The sequence below is a fragment of the Telmatherina bonti genome (assembly GCF_933228915.1).
Source record: "Telmatherina bonti genome assembly, chromosome: 1".
In the NCBI taxonomy this organism is placed as follows: Eukaryota; Metazoa; Chordata; class Actinopteri; order Atheriniformes; family Telmatherinidae; genus Telmatherina; species Telmatherina bonti.
The window spans coordinates 28416891-28438618 of NC_136619.1; the positions used below are offsets into that span (position 1 = coordinate 28416891).

The 21728-nt window shown below is 37.9% G+C and overlaps 1 protein-coding gene across 2 annotated transcripts; it reads right to left on the minus strand.

The window, feature by feature from the left end:
• Nucleotides 1–138: 138 nt before the first annotated feature.
• cdh15 (cadherin 15, type 1, M-cadherin (myotubule)) lies at nucleotides 139–21084 on the minus strand. 2 transcript variants are annotated; one of them, XM_079239056.1, is made up of 14 exons: nucleotides 20863–21084; nucleotides 9396–9563; nucleotides 7299–7454; nucleotides 6794–6938; nucleotides 5016–5197; nucleotides 4799–4927; nucleotides 4476–4658; nucleotides 3300–3544; nucleotides 3072–3208; nucleotides 2527–2757; nucleotides 2196–2435; nucleotides 1723–1871; nucleotides 1432–1623; nucleotides 139–1025 (listed from the first exon to the last, which is right to left on the minus strand). In XM_079239056.1, exons 1-14 carry the CDS (start codon nucleotides 20920–20922, stop codon nucleotides 825–827), a joined length of 2418 nt encoding a protein of 805 aa, XP_079095182.1. In that variant the 5' UTR covers nucleotides 20923–21084; the 3' UTR covers nucleotides 139–824. The 2 variants fall into 2 exon arrangements, with proteins under 2 accessions (XP_079095182.1, XP_079095183.1); XM_079239057.1 differs by lacking the exon at nucleotides 20863–21084 and adding an exon at nucleotides 17926–18063.
• Nucleotides 21085–21728: the final 644 nt, after the last annotated feature.

A 21728-nucleotide genomic window follows, 5' to 3' on the forward strand; every position in this document is an offset into this window, starting at 1 on the left:
ACTAAATTTGTCTAAGGATGGTGTTGTCAAATATTTCAATATTTAATAACTGGTATGCTTCTCCTATATTAAATATCTTTTAACAAATAAACTGCATTCTTGTTCTTATTTAATCCAGCCAGCAAGCAGTATCTATAGTGACAAATAAACACGCATTTATTATGTAGACAACAGTAAAATTTGAATTCAATAAACACTTAAATAAAAAAAAAAAATTAAAAAAAAGAACAATAAGTCTTCACCTCCAGTTGGATCATTACAGGTAATTGTGTTTAGCGCTGACTTTGCTTCCAAAAACACAAATAAATGCTGGAATGGGGGATTTGTTGTTACATAAAACAAAAAACTAATGACAAAATAAATTCATTTTTATAAAATAATCACTTGTATAAAAAAAAAAAATCATCAAAATAGGTTTCCATTTGTTCTGCATGTGTCATTCCTGAGCTGCCCATGGCTGAAGACAAACAGCAGGCAAGGACACATTTCCTGCACCACTCACCTTTTCCTCCAAACTAATCATGAGAACATGCAATTTTACCATCTCTCTGACTTTTCTTAATCTCACCACTAAACAACACTGAATCACTTTCTATTCCTTGTTTTTATACATATTTTAAACCTATTTCTCTTAGTAAATGCAAAAGCACTTTAGATGTGAGACCCATGGCTTTTTTTTATATGGAGTCTATTTTTCCACGGAACACTTCCAATCTTGTGTTCAATGAAAACCTTTAAACTGTGTCCAGAAAAAAAGACCCCAGTAGCCGATGTGTGCCATTGGTGAACCTCGCAGGTCTTATTTCTGTGGAGCTCCAACCACATTAACGTGGATCATACATGTTGGCTAGTTTCTGAAAGCGTGGTCCCCAGTCGTTGAGGTAGTCGTAGTCCTGATCGCCATCCGTGCTGCTTGAAGCAATGGAGCTGAGGCTCCCCGCCACTGAGCCCTCTCCTTCGTAGTCGTAGATCAGAGCTGTGTCATAGGGAGGCACGTTTGGATCATTGTCTGCTGCCTCCAGGCCCTGGAAGATTAAAATGTCATTTTATTAATCTTGCATATTTGTTGAATTTGAATTGGTGCAGCTGCTTTTTCTGCATCATGTTGGAAAAACACTTCCTGTGAAAAGTGCAAAAAGAAAGCTGTAAAACTGGCATCTTAGTTGACATCAAAACAAAACAAAACAGTGCAACATGGGTAAGAAAGGCAACTCGAGGTATGTATGGATGAAAACCATATAGAGCACACAAATCTGAAAGTAGTCCACAGTGTTTAAAAAGTTTTCCTTTTTCATACACACTTTTAAAAAAAAAAAAAACATACTTTTTGACCGTCAGCTTTGTTGGAGTTTCATATTTCCTTTTGTACAACTTTTGTTATTTAGGAGGTTTTGTGCTGTATAAAAGAAAGTCATTTTGGGAGCCTCTCACATCATTGATGTAGTCCTCAATGTCTGTAGGATCTGCAGGAGGCCTCCGGGGGTAGGTGGGGGAGGGCAGGTTATGAGGGGCATCCTTCCTCAGAGGCTGTTTTCCTCGAGGAACACCAGCGCCTGGGTAGAAGGTCAGTGGGTTGGAAGGTGCATCGAGGGGTTTCCACAGCAGGTCAATGTTAAAAGCATTCTGCAAGGATAGAGGAGAAGGCATGCGGTTCGGTGTTACAGTGATAATGTACAGAAAGGGAAAATGCAGTAACATACAGAACATATGTCGGAGCCTTACTTCGTCTTCCTCTCCTCCTCCCTGTTCATCATAGTTGAGGACGTTGTCTCGTATGTCGTCCTCTGATTCCCCAACAAGCAGACCTGTTCCTTTTTTTATGTGGTGGCGTTTTCCACAGGCAGTCAAAGTCACAGCCAACAGGAGCAGCACTGCAAATATTCATCATTACGATCTTATCTTCATCTAACATTTTGGATTTGCCATTAAATCTCACACCACAAACAACTTTATAAAAATTTGGATTGGGGAAAAAAAGTTAGAGAATAATCAAATCTGATGACGATTATTATTTTTCAATCAGTTAGTTGCATAAAGTTAATTTTTTAATTTTAGCACCAATAAATTTCAGCAGGGTTTATTTAAATTTTTTTTTTTCCTGTTTTTTGGTTAAAACAGCCAAAACCATCAAAAACTACAGTCATGTTTTCATTGCAATAAGACTGCACGATATATTTTTTCAAGACAAAACTCACACAATAGCAGAGCAACACAGGCCATGATGATGATGAGAGCGATGAAGCTGATTCCCACGCTGGAGCCCAAGATAGCCCCCGTCTCAGATTTACAGTCTCCAAACGAGTCACAGACACACACAGTGACATTGACCTGACTGTAAGCCGTGATAGTTGGGCTGCCAGAGTCTGACACCAGCACTGGGACTGCATACTCTCCAGTTTTCAGCTCTCCAATGGGCTGAAGAACAGTATGAGTGTCTGTACCAGGAAAAATGGGGAAAAGAGAGGATATGAGAGCAGTCTGTTGCTGGAATGTATTTTATGCACCTTTATGTCCTGTTTTCCGTACCGTTGACGTGAATTAAAGTCCAATTGACTGATGAGTCATCAGGGAAGTCAAAGAAGAAGGGAGCGGCGTGTGGAGCGCGGTCCTCATCCACAGCAGTCAGTAACAGACCAGACCTTGTGCTACTGAAATCTCTGCAAATGGAGCCGCTCAGCGGGAAGAGCAGAGGAGGGAAGTCGTTGGTCTCCTCCAGTGAGATGACCACTGTGGCAGTGGCTGACATGCCATCAATATCTGTAAACCATTGTGACGACAGTTTTATGGGTGGTGCAAATTTGCTGCATTTCAACCTAGATTGATAATAAATATTGATGGAACAATAATTTCAGAACAATATTGGCTAATTTGAATTAAAAAAAAAAAAAAGAAAAAAAAAAGAGAACATGAGTGAATGGAGTGACTCTAAAGAGTGTTAAAAAAAGCCAAGAGTAATTTGTTTTTTTTAAAGCTTTACATGTTTTTTCTGTCTTTTGTTTGACTGATTTGTTTCAGGATAAATCTATGGTTAATCTGCTACCTACTGTAACTTCTGAAAATGATGAACTGACCTGTAACCTTGACAACAGCTCTGTAGATATTGTTTATAACATGTGGAGATCTCATGTTAAAGCTTCTCTTGGCTGTGATGTGTCCGGTATGTCTGTTGATCTCCAGCCACCTCTCAGGATCTTTGATGATTTCATATCTGCCACACACAGAAGATAAAATAATTCAACATGGGGACCATCTATTTTGAGACAAGAAATCCCTATTTACATTCACCTGCTGTATCATACCTCAGCTCAGAATTATCAGGATCTAAAGCAATTTCACTTGTAAGTTGCACCCCAGGACCCACAGACTCAGGAACTTCAATTTCTATGGGATTGTTTTTGAAATAAGGAGCTTCATTCTCGTTCACAACCGTGACCAGCACTTTGGCAGTGCTTAGTGGCATCATGGGAGCCTTGCTGCTCAGTGGACTGATATTTTCCACAGTCAAAATGAGAACATGGTCTGTTTTCGTTTCATAATCCAGAGGCTGTAACACAGAGCAGAAAAGAACATTTTGTGTCACTGCAGGCGCATAATAACAATAAGAAATATTAAAAGTGTCCAGAAGATGGAAAGCAAAATTCAGTCTTTAATTGATTTGATTGTCATGATTGTTAATTTCTCACTTATTCAACCATCTAAGTCAGGGGTATTCAAGTCAATCCTACAAGGTCCAGAATCCAGCAAGTTTTCTATGTGTCCTTGCTCCAACACAGCTGACTCAAATGAATGAGACTTTGTGCAGAACCTCATAGGGTGTTAGATCCATTTTATTTGATTCAGGTGTGTTGAAGCAGAAATACATGGGAAACTTGCTGGATCACAGACTGTGTTGAATGCCCCTGATCTAATCTAACACACCAAGTGAGCCACTTTGCATGAGCAGATTTTTTTTTAACCACTAGATGGTAATATTGGGCTGTGCCTCACAGCCTAAATCCTAGTGTGTGTATATATATATATATATATATATATATATATATATATATATATATATATATATATATATATATATATATATATATATATATTTATGCTCTTCTTTTATATTTTTATGAATTATTATGTTAAAGCAGTTTGGAATTTTATTTGTGAAAGAAAACAATATAAATCAATTATACTTCACTGATAACATCTATTTGAACTGATAAGATATTCTTGAATCATTCAAACTCAACACAACTGGAAAGATGTAGTGCTTTTATAACCATTAGCTAAATATCTAATTTAATAAACTTATTGGAAAGAGTTAACACAACATTTCCAAACATTCTGAGGCTGTATCACATCACAGATTTACCTGATTTGTGCAACTGTTTTTGAGTCAAAATGACTGAAAATGAAATACATTAACATGAAATTAATATAATTAATATATCACCACAATGACCCCCTTACAGTCCCCCTTCCTGCTGTACCTTGACCACGGTCAGAACTCCCTGATTGGTGGCAGGATCCGTACTGATGGCAAAGTTGCCGTTAGGGTCGTTGGAAATGGAGTATTTAGCTTCCCAGTTTCCTGTTCCACGATCATCTCTGTCCGTTACATTCACTCGACCAATCTCATAGTTGAAATCGTTTTCCACTGCTGTCATTCTGTACTACATGCACCGCAAACATACAACACAGAAACATGGATTTATACCAGTTTGTTGAAATGACTATACAGGAATATATGGTCAACTGAAAAGATTATTAGTGTCTTAGTTTAAGGTAGTTTGAGTTCAAGTGTGAGACTCACCGAGGCAGGGCTGAACTGTGGAGCATGGTTGTTGATATCAGATACATGGATAACAGCCACACCTTCACTGCCTAATCCCATACCCCCCATATCAGCAACCTGTAGCTTTAACTTAAAACCTTTTACCACCTATAGACACAATATGCCTTGTTTTAGTAAAAAGAAAATAAAACAAGCAAGCAAAGCTTTGACAATATGCAAAAATCTGAAGCTTTACCTCTCGATCCAGGCCTACGTCTCTGATGTAGATGGCACCTGTTTCATTATTGATGCCAAACATAGTCTTATTCACAACGTTGGCAGGAATGCTCTCCTGACCAATGATAGAGTAGCTCAGAGCAGCGTTTTCTGTCATCGGGTCATCAGCATCTGTGGCTGACACTGACATCACTGATGTGCCTGCCAGGGATGATGAAGAGTTTTAGTCAGGCAGCGACAGTCACTCATATGTTATTTTAAAGCCTGAAGAAAAGGAATGTTGGTAAAGCTGTGTGCTTTACTTGGTTATTTTACAAATCAGCCTGTTCAAAAATCTCCTTTTTCTCAAAATACTCATAGAAAGGTCTTACCAATGAATGACAACTTTTCTTTAACCTCTGACTTACTGTCAGTTAATACAACAAACTCTTGGGAGTGATTTCAGAGACAGGCCTTATTTCACTTTGGGCTGCATCTTGTTACCTGTTCAAATTCCTTTCCTCAGATTAAACATTTTCATATAATGTTGATGTTATAACAATAATTCGAAAATTGCCAGAAGATTTGTCTTTCTGGTACAATTAACCTGCCATTGTTACTGAGTTCTTTATCTGCACTGTTTCAATGGTCATCGTTAGGGAGTTGATATGTTTATGAAAGATGTTTAACAGATACAAGGGGCTTACCTAAAGTTGTTATGGTTATGTTTTCATTTATGTTGATGGCAATTTTCCAAATGATTTTGTTCTACTCATTTCCAGTTTTATGACTTTTAAATAAATATGTGGTTTGATAGACCTTTCCTTAAAACATCTTTTCATGATTTCTCTTATTGAATGAGTCCTTTATCTCTGCAATTGTACACTAGTACACACTGTTTTTGACTATATAATGTGTTTTTATAATGAACATGTTTACTTTACATAATTCAGGACTCCATATCTTCAAACTAACTAAAACAAACTAAAACCAAAATGGGGAAAGGGACTTTAGAGTGCAGTTTTTTGGCCTAGTCTAAACTTAATCTAAGTTCTGTGTCTGAACCTTGCCGTTGCTGTTTCCTGGTTAAGTTAAGGCTAACATACATTCTCTTTGCAATGCAAACATCACTTTAAAGGATCCTATTTTAAGGGTTTAAATGTAACTGCATTACAAACACTATAGGTGCTCAATGTAATTATTGTTTGCTTATTCCTGGAAGAGCACATGACCCCTGTGGATGTATTATGTAGAATAGGAGCACTGTGAAGTGTGGGTTGACATGATAAAAAGATTTGCACTTTACCAAGTAACTGTTATTGTTTAATGTCATCATATTTTTATACTAAGTTTATGAAAAAACAAGGACTTTCTTTGTCTTTAAACTACTTACTTTTTTCTGTCTGCTTTTTTTTTTTTATTTTTTTTTTTTTTTTAGATAGGCTGCCAACATTTTAGTAAAACAGGCAATTTTAGTCAGGCGAGCTTCCGTCATGCTAATGGATGTATTAACATTAGCATTCTGTTGGAGTCCTATTTCAGCCTCTTGCTTGGCAAATATAAACTAATCAATTCTCTTCTAGTTCTAACATCTCACAGGGGGAATATCTGGTTTTGTATGTTTGCCAGCTGAATGCAAACAGTTTTATATATTATTGTCACCAGGAAACTATGGTGCTGTGTAGGAAATCTATCACACTTAAATGGCACTTCATGCAATTGTAAAACTACGCCAGGAAGGAATTTTAAGATGACTTTTTGAAATGAACTTTATGATCAAAAAGACAGGAAATGTTAATGTGGGATCAATAGCTGTACCTGGGACAGAAAACTCAGCGACGGTCCCAACAAACTGACTCTGAGTGAAGGCAGGTCTGTTGTCATTCTGATCCAGCACCACTATCTCGATGGTGGTGGGGTTCTCTAGTCTTTCTCCACTTGGGGATAACGCAAATGCTTTAAGCTTTTCACACAAACACACACAGACACACATGAAAAGTGTCATAAATATATTCTGGATTAATGAAATAAAACATCAAGCTTTCCATCATTCAATGATCCACTCTAAGACTTCAGGTATATGTGGTTTATGTGCACAACATATGCTGGCAGAAGTGGAGTATGTTCATCCATGAAACACTCTGACATCTCTCCCAAGGTGCCCATAAAGGCTCTGGAAAATTGACCTCTAGCTGTTTGCACTAGAGTGTGACACAGTGATGTATGATATAAGACAGAAACACGAAGCAATGCTTTGGAACACGTGTAAGCTCTCAGAGCATGAATTGTTCCTCTGCTTGATTATTCTTCAATGCTGCCTTACCGTGAAGCTGCTGTACTTCTCTCTGTCCAGCGGCCCCTTGCTCCTGATTACTCCTGTTTTATCATCAATCTCAAAGAGGTTCTTGGGCTCCTGGTCCACCCCTGGCCCCTCTAACTTGTATATCACTTCACCTGAGAAGATTTTGTCTGATTTGATCTGTGAAGACAACAAGAAGCTGATCACTGGAAGCCTCATGAGTCAGTAGGGAGGGGGCATTGTCAAGCACGTGTTTTACACATCAGATGTGAGTCCTTGAACTCAAGAGGCCTCTGAGAATCAGAACCAATAATAGCAAAGAGTATGCTCCACATTTTGTTTCCTCTTTCTTTGACATGTTGCATGTAAAGCATACATCACCGTAGAAAAGTAGCTTGGTGATTTTCCTCTCACAGGATTTGCAGTCATACTGGGAGCCTTTAACAGCTTTAACACAATATTTATATTCCACATGTCTTTTAAACACTGTTGTCAGTCCTAACGTAAAGTACAAATACACATCAGACAACACCTCATTAAAGCCAACAAAGAAAAAAAGTCTGCTTTTTGCTTCCACAAGTTGCAATATGGAAGGGTTTTTTGTTTACACTATTTATTTATTTATAATTATTTTTCCACTCCAAGGATGACAAACAACACAAACATTTTCATTAGAATAGAACAATACAAAAAGATTAAATAAAGAAAAAAATGGTTGCGACCTGCAAGTGTAAAAGGGACAGGATGGAGAAACATATAATACCTGCATCTTCTTATTAATCAGTAAACCATATCCTAGGTGTTGGGAATTTCATCTGGCTTCTTCCTTATTTAATGATAATTATGTTAAGATGTTAAGGGTTTAAACTTAACACTAGGATATTGTTACCAGTACGCATTTCAGATTTGTTTATATATTTCATTCTCATTGTTAGCCTGTAGGGAGGCTTTGCAAGTACTGCATCAGTTTAAGTTGTGAACTTCATACTTTTCCTGTTGGTTTGGTGGGTCAGATGGCTCTGACCGAAACACCACCCATGAGCCTTGGGGAGCACTGGTATGGATAGGATGTTGCTCAGAGGTGTGGAACAGTACTGTGGGGAATTCATAAAGTTTCCGTGATTGGCTGTAAACAAAATGTGTCCCCAAAGAACTAGAATTTACAAAAACTGCCAGAATTTAGAGGTATGTTGTTGCTTTTATCTCAGCTGTTTTGGTTGTTGCAGGTTAAAATAAATGCATCATGGACCCAAAAACAAAGAAGCTAAAAACGGAGTTTTTGTGATTCAAGAGGCACATTCATGAGAAATAGATTGGATATTCTCAAACATTATATTTGTAAATTTAAAGGGAGAAAAACTCATTTTCCTTCTTTTTTCACATGGCTTTACTTTTTCAAGTTTGGAACAACTTCATTGTTGCTAACACAGCAAGCTTTATTTTTGAAAACCTTTAGTTTATTTATTAAATACTTCTTCAATTTACCTGTAGATTTCTACATTTACTTACCTGTGGTGGATTGTTCTATAACAGAACTGAGTAAAATAAATCAAATTAGCCTGTGCTGAACTATAAATTAGACCATGAAAAACAATGACTTAATAATGACTTTTTATAATACAAACTTTGGCCAAAACCTGGAAAACAATAATGTAATAAAATCTTGGGTGCAAAGCTATCCATCAACCTTACTCTGCCATCTGTACAGTGCAAAAAGCATCAAGTTAGACAACTATGCTGCCTTTTTTCTGTGAATTCACCTTCTGACATTTAACTGAGTCTTGTTTTTCACCACAGTGTGTCATTTAGTAGAAAGATGGCGACAAAACATGGGAATTTTCTAAAAGCAGTTTAACTTAAAATGAGAAATCACATCTCAGCCTTAAATCAACATTTAGTGTGATACACAGAGTAAGGACTGCTCATTGCTCTCATTATTCGTAATGAAATTTAAATCGGAACAAAAGTAGTTGTTACAGCCAGAAAACTCTGCAGTAGAGAGACTGTTTCATGTCACGCTTAAAAAGATGTGACATCATACATAAAAAATGTCTGTGGCAGGAGCAGTTATCCATTGATGAAAGGTTTTTCCTTATTAAATGCCGTGTTTGACATTTTTACCTGAACAAGATCTTCAGGAATCTGCCTGCTGTTCTCCAGCACTCTGATGGAAGGAATAATCCAGTCCCTTTTCACTCGGACCGCTGCTTTGCCTTGATTTCTCCAGGGGAACATGGCCTGCTGGTACAGCTTTACATCATTGTGGTGATATCCTGCAGAGCTCCACACCTGAGGGAAAAATGTTGGAAGTCCTTTAGATCCTCTTTTTTTTTTTTTTAAACTCTCCTAACTCATCTTCATGGATGGGAAACATTATAGCATTACATGCATTTGCAGCTGTTTAGTATCCCACAGTGCTTTGACATTCCCTGTGGCCTGCTGCAATAGTTGTGTTTGCTAACTGTGATGTGGAGTCTACAGGACTGTCCAGGAGAGCAGTACCAGCTTCAGGTTTCACTTACTAATGCACGTCTTTGTTATCTGCCTTTGATCCGGGTGCAAATTAATCTCACGACAAGGAAACACAAACACACATGCTCATTTCACAGACCCTCCGTCATCACATTGCTGTCTTCAATATGTTCACACAAATACATTCACACACACACACACACACACATCGTGTGTGAGAAACACACGCGCACAACAGCTGTCGACTATGGATTTAGATCCTGTGCTTTCCCACCCGCATTCCCGCTCACACTCACAAATTCCCCTTTATGCTCAGCTCTGCACCTGACTGGGAGTTTGGGGTCACCTTACAGATCTGCTCTGCTGTAGGAATTCCACAGACACATTCACATGCACGCTTTCTCACGCACCATACGCAAGTTTACACGTACACATGTGCATCAACCGAACACCCACCCACGCATGAGCTTACATACACATTTCCTTGGTTTGCTTCCTGCTCTTCTCAGGGATTTCTCTGCAGTCAGCATTACATCTCATATGTTTAAAAGCTCACGGGCATAATCACCATAAGCAGAAAGATTTATTACGTTGTGTTTTTCAATCACATGTAAGAGAATAGTGATGATTCACTTGTCTCATTAGATGTACAGCCATGTGCAAAGTCATGTCTTCATATTTTTACAGTAAAACTGGAAACACGGAAATTTATTAAAACATCTGCAAAAAACTTTTTTTTAAATAAATAGAAAAATAAAGAAATTACAGCCTACAGGGAAAAATCAGTTCTAGATCAATAAACTTCCTTCAGTACTTGGTAAAAGCACCTTTGCCTTATTTTGTTCTGGAAACTGTCAAGATGATCCCACACTGCTTCATTAATGTAAAGGTTCTTCGTATATGAGCCTTACTGTCAATGATTTTTGGTCCATTTTTTATGTCATTTGGGACTCTTCATCCTTTTCTCCCTTCCTGTTTCCGACTAGCTTCGTAACAGCTAGTCATCCTTGGAAACCAATTCTGATGAGTGAGCTGTAGATGGATCTACTGAAGGTTCAGATGCATCTCTTCCGGCCTTTGAATTTTCTCTTTCCTTTTGAATTGTATGTCTTTTTAAAGCTGTGGTTCAAAGGTCAACATTGAGTGACTACAAACAGAAAACACATTCTTAGGAACATGGTCAGGTACAAGGACGAGGCTAAAATAGAGTGAAAGACTAACCAATGTATAAACAGACGTTAGAGGCTTTAAATAAGCCCAGAAAACTATTAATCTACCAAAATAGTCCAGCGTCTTGAAAGTAAAACATAGAGAAATAAAGAGTTCTGGATGGTACAGTATATCTCAGGCATGTATATTTGTGACATGTATGTGTGTTGTCCTCCCCAGTCTCAGTGGGTTATATGTTGTTCTGATCCTCTGGTATGCTGCTGGACAGTCTGGGAAGAATGGCAACCATGGCTGGCATTTACAGACCGAGTCAAGGGGCACGCTAATCTTAGACTGTTCCATATTCCTGACCCCTATCTATTTAACTTATTTTTGCCATCGTTATTACCTACAAACACACAGATGTGTACACTTATATTCCAGTGGTGGATGTCACCCTCACAGAGACAACCCAATTGTTTTTCACACTTCTGCATTTTTGAGCTCTTAAACCTTCCCGATGATAAACTAGATTGTTACTTAACCTCAAAGTCCATAACAGCTGTGTCACAGTTGGATTTCTAAATGTAGCGCTTCCTTAAATTGTGCCAATCAAGCTTGGATGAGCACATTTGTCTTACTTTGGGAATGCTCACACTGCAAGTTTCCAACCAGGGAGTGTCAGACTGTAAGTTAATTCAACTTAAAAACAAATCACACAGCTCTTCTTTGCTCTACTCACCAAACAACAGACTTAGTTAAGAGGAACCACAGACTGGCTTTGCAAAAGTCAAAGGAATTTCATACAAGGTCAATGACAGAAATTTTTAATATAAGGTAACTGTGTTTTTATTGCCATTTAATCACTTTACAAAACAAAACAAAATAAAAAAATTCTATTAAATTTTTCTTATTTTGTTAGAATGAGCCTTTTATATCAATATGCTGTGGGTCCACTTCATGATAATAAGTTTTGGGACAGTTTTCCATAAAATTCAACTTCAAAAATGTCCCCAAACTTCTGATCACTAGAGTGCATAGCAGATATCTTATCTGAGCCAAACGTTTTACTATAGTGTCCCCCTCTCTCTCTTTTTTAAACCCTGTCCTGTCCAGCATCACAACCTACAGAACAGCAGTCTGTGTGACATATTTTGCCACACACATTTACTCTACCAAGGAACAACAAAAAATCTGACAAGTTCCCATATATACTGTATGGCTGCCCTTGATATTCTGGACATTTTTATTATTATTTTCATTGTAATCATCAGTCCTGATATGGCAATGCTGAACCTGGCAGGGGAAGAAAATTAAAACATGAGTTTTGTTTGTCCTCTGAAAGGACAAACTCCTGTGAAGTGAGAAGTCTCTGAGTTTTAAAACTGCTGTACTGGCTTTGTGTAGTAGTTTGAGATTAGTAACCCCTTAAAAGACAAACAGAAGACACACACAGTTTTGAAACATTTGCCAACAGAAGGACTATACTCTTTTCACATACGTTACTGACAGTGCAATACTGTTTTAATATGAGATTTATTGTTGTTTGGGTGAAGACAAATTTCCCATTTGTAGGGAGTGTATTGTGCCACTGCTTTAGTGGAGAGGAGCTGGATTGATTCAGTTAAAACTTGAGAATATTCTTTAGTGTTTGAGTAAAAGAAGAGTTGCTGTTCTGTTGTGACCAGATGCAAGAATGAAGCCACATCATATGTTGGAGCCAAAAGTTTTTCCAGAATTATGTCTCTTACCCAGAATTCAGTGAACAGTTAACACTGAAGACGCAGATAGCATTAGACTATAATTCTGGACACTTTCCTCATCTTACTGAGAACTTTGTGTTTTACGGACACCCAAATAACTTCACTGATGATACTTCACTGACGAAGAGCAAAATGTCATGACAGACTTGGGTAAATCATTAAGTGCAAGCAAAAACAAATGCACACATAGAAGAATGTAATGTCAAATGTTTACTATACCCAGAGACAAAGTATTTCTTCTTGGTGGCTGGACATAAGTAATATCACATTAGGTACCTCTTTTGGAGCCGTGACATCCAAGCAATATTGTTGTAATTTATCCTATATAGTGTCCAATTCATCCATTAGTCAAATATAATATTCAGTTTTATAATGAATAAACAAACATGGAGATTAATTTGAAATTTTGTTATAAGGAACAAATCTGAACATAAAAAGTAACTGAATAATGACTTTTTCCAGTTATTAATTGTTTTTATTTTGCTGTAACTCTGTTAGTAACTCAGTTACTTTTTGGAAGAAGTAACTATTACCTATAGTAAATTATTTGTTTAAAGTAATTTGCCCAACACTGAATGTATAGTCATTGCTGCAACTGGGGCAACTGGACAGATGAAAACATATTTATGTCTGGAAGAATTTGAGCCACTAATGCCCACCATCTGTTCACAACTGTGCTTCGCATTTCACGTCATTTCTATGACCATCTTGACAACTTGATGTCAGTAATTCATACAAAATGTACCTTAAAGGTAAAGCATAAGTATGAGAAAATGAGACAACCATGAATTTTGGCCACTTTGTTATTTTTGCTAAATTAAAATTTAGTAAAATGACAAAAAATAGACAGCAGCTAGCTTAAGGTATTAATGCCAGAGCTTGCTAATGAGAAATACAGCTGAATTTACAGCTGAGTTTTCCTTTTTTATTTTATTTTATTTTGTTTTTTTTTTTTACATAAACTAAGGCTTGGACTAAAAACAGGAAGTGATAATGATTTCTCCATAGCTTCAAATGGAGTTCCACGCAGGTGAATCCGACTAGCAAAATGAATATGCAACATTCTTTAGGTCATCTCCACACATGAACCCCAAGAATTGTCCACAGCCGTCTTTTAATACATATGTTAAACAACAGGGACTGTCTGTGTCTTAAGACATGATGCAAAAAGGGAACCATGAAAATGAAGACGGATATCGGCACAATGCAATATCATGTACTGCAATAATGAAGATGTGCGAAGAATTCAAGTAAAGAGAAAAAATTCTGCAGATCAGTCACCTGTTGAATTCACACATAGATTCATTCACAAATGTGCACTTTATTACAGTGAGATGGCTGGATACATTCTACCCTATGTGGGATCTGACTGACTGGTGTTCTTACATGCAGGCCCACCAGGTAATTTTTACAGTTACTTCACAACTCAGTGGAACGTGTTCTGACGAGGATCTGAGGGCAGAAACACATTACATTAAATTGTATTTAGCATCTAAAGCTCTTTGTGTTGCGTTTTGCATGAAAAACATTTTATAATTTAAAAAAAAAAAAAAAAAAAAAAAAGTAATTTGATTTGATTCAGAAAACTTTATGGCAGTTAATATGTGGAAACTTTAGTCAGGATGTTTCATTTAAACCCGGACCTAAAAGAAATCATTGGACAAAATGTCATATGGTGTTGATTAACTTCAGGCAGAGAATTTATCTTCTCAGATGTTTTTGCTAAATATCATTCCTGACCATCCAGTAGCTATTTCAGTCAAGGCCAAAGCCAGACTACAGATTCTTCAGAATCGTGAAGAAGTGAAAGAAGCCTTCATGGATACAAGATAAACATGACAACGCCACGTATAAAGCCCCCAAGTGGATTTACAAGGTTTGGACCTTTAACCCCTTGTCTTTGAGCTGTTCACAGAAACCACTAAATATTTATGAAATAAAATGAGTTAGTTCGCTTATGACTTAATAAATGCTAAATGAGCCATACACAGTGTAAAGAAATTCACTCAAAGTATTGGAGATGACCTATAAGAACATGTAATATGAATACAGACTAACATTATTTTATGAACTTTGAAAACATTCGATGACAAAACTCTTCCATGGGGTCCAGGCTTGATGCACTAAAACAACTGCTCTGTTGCAACAGACACATAATATTGTAGCTCTTCTGGCAAGTAAAATGTAGAAAGACAGTTTAAAAAAAAACAAAAAACTTACCAGTGCCAGATTGTACTCAACAGACAGTTTGTGGATTTGCACACACTTCCTTTTCACACACTCTACATCACCAAACATGAAGCTGTGTCGTGGACAGCAACTCCGCTGAGTATCTGCTCACTGTTATAATGTTTTTACCAGACCAAAATGCAGTAACACTCAGGTGTCACATTACCAATTAGACCAGTGAGAGCCCTCTCTGACAGGCTGGCTGATGACACCACATGCATGTTAACTGTTTTAGAGGTTTTTCCCAGATACCTTTACAGCTTGGCCTTTCACCTAAGACTCTCACAGAAGTATGAACAGCTTGTTTCAGAATGAAATAGTCTCAAAGCTGCAGCCATGAAGCATTCTGTTGCTGAGCAGCTTCTAAAAGCATTTTGACCTTCAGTGTATTCTAGTTTTTCTTTAAATGCTCAGGCCATACCTATAAAACTATATTCCAGGGATTCAAATCTGTTGCTAAGACATTTGGTTTTGGACAATCCTTCACAGAGTTGTCAAAGCTGTGTGGCTGCTGGTACAAATGTGTACCTTCTTTGAAATGGTATCATGTCTTGCAGCTTTGTTCCCTGCATGTTTTAAATCATCCCAGGTAAGAAAAGCAAATGTCACGGCAAAAGCACTGTTTGAAATTCATTCATTCATTATCCTAACCGCTTAATCCAATGAATGGTAGCGGGGAAGCTGGAGCCTATCCCAGCAGTCTTTGGGCGAAGGGCAGGGTACACCCTGGACAGCTCACCAGTCCATCGCAGGGCCACACAGAGACAAACAACCATTCACACTCACACCTATGGGCAATTTTAGAGTAGTCAATTAACCTAACATGCATGTCTTTGGGCGGTAGGAGGAAGCCGGAGAACCCAGAGAGAACCCACGCATACACAGGGAGAACATGCAAACTCCACACAGAAAGGCCACTGCCCAAACTTTGCCCCTGCCAAGGATCAAACCAGCAACCTTCTTGCTGTGAGGCCACAGTGCCAACCACCATACCACTGTGCAGCCCCTGTTGAAATTCTCAGAACAAAACAAAATTATTGAAGTGGTGGAAAATAGGGCTGAGTTAAAAAAACCCCAACTTGATTAATCATTATGAATCAGTTGAAATTCCATTAATCCAATATTGAATAATAAAACTTCGAGATTGAGTCTTTTTTTTCAAAAATATATTTCCATTTCTGGTGACAGCAGTGACTGTACTCTTGTGGGACTTACCTATGCTCACACAAAGGAAAAGTTGCCTGTCTGGCTTGGTTCAAAATCAGCATCTCTCCTTGAGATAATGCCAATTTGAGATTTTTGTGTTTATTATTGGATGACATTCTCCACTTTAATTTGAATCAGGTGCATCAATCCTTTCATCCATCCATCCATCTTCTGCTGATTATGTGAATTGAGCTAACTCAAGTGCTTTGCCTTTTGGCTACGCTTCTTCTTCACCATGACAGACCGGGGCAAAGTCTGCATTCCTGCAGATGTTGCACTGATCCACCTGTACATAAAAGTTATGAACAGAATTGGTGATTAAGGCACATGTCAAAAAGGCCTGATGGGACTTCTTCTTCAGCCAGTTTTTCCTCATCATTGGGCTCTTATAGCTGCACTTGGTCCAAGGGCCATGGGTGACCCTACTAGGTGCACAAACCCCTTGACAATAAAACTCCCATGATTTGGAATACACACACGTCTCTACAATGGTAAGGTGGCAGCTCAAGGAAATGCCAGGTCAAGGCTTTTGTGTTTCCACAACTTTTAAATGGGAAAAGTGTTTCAGCAACAAAGTCCGAACTTTGTAAAAGTGGTTTGGAGTTGAAGATACAAGTCAGCATTAAGGATTGGAAAAGTATTTCGTGTTTTGCACAGCAGTTTTTCTCTGTAATATGAAGCCGTTTTGCCGTTGCTAAAAGTGTTTCAGCATAGTATTGTTGTGTTGTACATGTAAACATGGTTTAAATGATGTAAATGTTCACTGAGAAAATGTAAAAGTGTTTCATCCAATATAATATTGTTTTGCAATTCCCAGTCACCGTATGTGTGCCCTCTTCATAAGTGTGTGTCAGTGCAACAGTTGCACAAATAACTCAACAAAATACTGAGCAGCCAGTCGGCGTTGCCAAAAGCATGCCAGACAGTCTGCTCAGCTGCAGGCCACAGGTTGCACAGGTGCTCCTTTGGTCACTTCTGTTGCTGATCCTCAGACACAAACATTCAACCAGTCTGTCCTCTCCACTCCTGGTCCCACCCCACCCCATCTCGTTGCTTCATCATGGCTGCCTGGCTTGGGCATGGACACTATTTATGGTGCAACAACAAGCATGCCTCCTCTGTTCAGCAAATGTCTGAGAAATGCAGTCTCATAAATACATAAAGACTGAGTTTCTGAAAAAAACCAAATAAAATGGCACACTTGGCAACTTAAATAAAGGATTAAGTTACAGATAATCAGTAACAACATCAAAGACATGAACATTTACAACAGTGATCCGATCAATTGCCTCTTTTTTCTATTTGTTTTTGTAAAGAAATGCATCAAACACATTTTTATCGGTAACTCAGCAATCAACAACCTCTTTAAGCAATCAAACTAGAATGACTCAATTAATCTTTATATATTTCTACTATCACTGACACATTTAAAAAAAAAAAAAATCCCACAGTGATTAATAGAAAGGCCAAAACTGGCAGACATCTCTGCACTGATACATAATTATGTTTAGGTAAAAGTTTGTGGAAAGTTCTGAAGTTTTATTTAGATGTTTCACAGAATCAAAATAACTAAACATACTTTAGAAAAAGAAACAAGACTTGAGAGAAATTTTCATGAGGAAAGAAAAAGTAAGATATTATAAGGTGGAGACAGCTGAAACTTTAACAGTCAAAATGAAAAACAATGCACAAACGTGAAAACTCATGACATAACTGCTAACATGATATTTTGTAGGACCTTAAATCAGCAATTGTCACCAGCGGCTGGTCCTCCATGTCTCAGTCTGTAAAAAAATAACGAGGCAACATGAAAGAGTGGAAACTGACTTAACTGTTTACTTGATTTTTTTCCCTTTCTTTAGTCGCCTCTCCACCTTTTGCTCCCTGCGAAACTCCACTCAGTGAAAAACATCATGTAGGTAGCCATACCCAGCACGATTCAGGGTCTAAACCCCCTGACTGATTGTTTCCGACGAGTGAGACCTCAGCGCCAGCTGGTCGCTGCTACACACTCTTGATTTGTATTTTGATTTCATGGTCTGGGGGAGACGCACTCCTCTTTCTGCGAGGGGGGATTATAGACCGGGACAAATGGCATCACGTATGCATCTGGGAACAGCTGTGACTGTTGCCCACTCATCACCACAACATGCAGCCAACAGGCCTGAACTCTTCAGTTCAAACACAGAAAACTAAAGGAGCACAACTGAAAGATATCAAATGACACTGATAAAAGCTTTGGCTGGATCACCTGTTGCTGGTTAACTGAACTTCATTCAGATGATTTTGTTATTTCTCTTTTTTAAATAAATCCTTTGACACATTTGTTTTATTTATGAAGCCTATTGGACATGATTTCTGTTCTAAAGCCTCTTGAACGAGAAGGAAAAAAAATGCCTTCAAGAACCAAGAAAAGTTTAAGTGGCTTTTTTCTTTAAGGTTTTAGGATAAAGAAAGCAGCACCAGCATAACTTTGTGGTTCAACATTGCCATCTATGAATCATTGTAAAGGGAAAATGTGAGCATGCTGTGCAGCAGCACACAAAGTTCTGTGAAAACAATAAGATAGTGGTCTATGGGTTGTTCATAGACATAAAATATGAATTCATATCTGGTTTTTGTGCGTAGTTCACACATCTGAGCTCATCTCAACTGTTCTTTTGCTCCTAGCAAAGAAAAACAAAATAGAAAACAACTTAAAATCCACCAAATATTTATGTAAATTCATACACATACAGATACACACATGTATATGTAAATGGGACGTATCAGATAGCACACAGCGTAACATTTAAGTCAGGAACGGCTGATGTTGATGAAATGTTCAGTAAAGTTTTCTTTTGTCTCTATTTTAATTTGTATCAAAGTCTTTCTCTTCATGTCAATTGTAAGTATCTGAGACTTTAGCTGGAACGGCACAGACATAAAATTTATCCATGAGCACCTATTGAAGAAGACAATAAACCAAATGTTACTGAAGAAAGTTGAAATTAAAATTTATCACAAATATATTTAAAAAAAAAAGTATGACAAAAACAAAAATGATAAACTAATATAGCTTATATCATTTGTAAACTGAACAATCATTTGAGGAAATCACTGCAGTCAGATGTTTCTGTAACTTTCAAGCAGACCTCCGCACTTGTTGACAGGATTGTCCACTGATCGTGAGCAAAGTGTTCTAATTTGTCCAGAATAGTTTTTTTCTTTTTTTTTTTTTTATCAGTATTTTCAACTCAATTAAATTCAAAAGCAGGCCTTATTTAGCTAAATTATAGTTTAGCAAATCTTTAATTCATCATTACGTTTATCAGTTTCTACTCATTTCAATGACTATTGTGAATATGGCTTTTTCTTTAATGTTATAGTATATTTAATATAGTATAGTATATATAATATGTATACTATATATATATATAATATAGTATAGTAAATTTAAGGATGAAAAGATTTTTAGCCAACATGGGGGTGACAGTTTGCAAATACTAGATTCAGTTTTGTTTTAGTATTTCTTCAAAAGTATACATTACATTAAAAATCACTAGGCTGTAAGTAAACCGAAAGAGACTGGGACAAGCCTCTGACATGTGAAGAGGGAATGTAACCCCATATCAGCCTTGCCACACACAGCTGAAGTGGTCTTATATCTGCATGGAACCTGGGGAACTTCACCGTACTAGTGATTCAGGGTTTACCAGAACTTCACATCATTGAAAGGATTATTTACATATGTTCACATTAACATTATACATTATACATATAAGGACTAGACTGAAATATCACACGGGTTAAGACCGAGCTGTGACCATGTGCTTTGCTTATGTCTGTAAGCTATCACACCTCTGTTCAAAAGTCCAATTTCCCTCCCTGCAATCTATTTACTGCCCAGAATGAAAGAAAGACCACAGAAGCAACATGAGGTCAGAGTACAAGACTTCCAACCAGAAAGAGAGTGAAAAGCTGCAGAAACATTTAACAAGGCATGAAAGGCCTCAAAACTGAGAAGATATGAGTGATTCATTTCAATGGCTATAAAGCATCTTCTGCATGTATAGTCAATTGCAAGACAGATCATAACAACTTCATCCAGCCGGATCAGTCATCTTCCCAACCTGGGCTGCATTACAACTCCAAACAGAGAGAAAGATGGATAATATTTGGAAGTGCTGTTGGCTATAAGTCAGTTTATGTTGTCATCAATTTTAGATCTCATAATGGCCACTGCTGACATGGGCTACTAATGATGCCTTGAGCCCTCTGTAAACATCTGGAGTCTTGTCTTTCTCAACATACTTAATCATCCTCACTCCAACAAGAATGAAATGTTTGGATCAGCCACAAGCCCTGATTGCTGAGCCACTGTGGAGTCTCCACTGATGAAAATTAGGAGAAGTTTGATGGAGGAGATCACTCAGGTAAGAAATCTAAACTGTGTATTTGAAGAACTGAGCAAGCTAAGGTCATTCTCTAAAACAGATCACATTGTACAGGAGTAGAAAAGGCTCAGAAGAGGGAAAGAGACAGAACTAGAATCACACGCTACAACTCAAAAGTAAGAGTTTATTTACAGCAGTTTTGTTTGTGGCACATGCCTCTTCGACCTGTGTTCCAAGTTTCACAACACTTTGCAATTTAAACCTTTTTATATGGGTTTGAGTGTTATTTAAAGATCCTCTGCCACACAGACAAACAAACAACGAAAGCTTTGATAAATCATTGTATTCAGCTTATCTTGGTCGACAGCTGCTGAGAAGGGACATTTTTCTTACCTGACAAAACAGCACACTCAGCAAAGACACCATCAGCATCCTCACTGCCATCCTCATCATCTGCACTCGGATACTCAGTCTGGGCAGTTTTCTGACCACCAGATGATCAAGACTCCTCAGTGACTCCTTTGTGTGAAAAAAGGCCAAACACTCCAACTTGCAAATCCTTGTCTCTCTTTCCTTCTGTCTGTCGTCCTACAGTCTACCCTTCTGTGTGAGAGTCTCTCCCTCCTTTCCTCTTCCAGCATCTGTCTCTCTGAGCTCCGCCCTGTCCATAGCTGGGGTATGTCTCACAGTCGTGGGGTAAAGGGGGTTAGAATTTCAGCAGCAGGCCTCCTATGAACCCCAGCACATGTGCTGTCACTCAAAGGGCCAGTGGAAGAGAGAGAGAGATGAAGAGAGAAGCAGGGCAGCTGGTGGTGGTGAAGGAGCCAAAAACAAGAGAGACCTGGAGAAAAGGGGAGAAAAGGGGAATAAATCCAAAAGATCAGAAGATATTACATTATATCTGTTCCGCTTAAATGCATAGATCATTTTTAATGTGATTTTTTCTTTTTTAAAAAAGCAGATTTAGTTACGAGCAACTTTTGTTTACAAAAAGTAGTGACATGGTGTAAAATGTGAATAACCATTTAACGGCCACATTTACCAGAAACTAAAATCACACACTGAACACTAAAACTAAGAATTCCCAGTGTTTATTTACTAGATGTATAATCTGAATTTAATGCCCGTCAATTGAAATAATCTAAAAATAAACACGAGTAGCTTGTCTCAAAAGCCTTTCAGCTGCAATAACGGTTTTCTTCATCCCCTTGAATGTGACCCATAACATCCTTAAAAGTGTGGGCCGTGCAAGAGGCAGG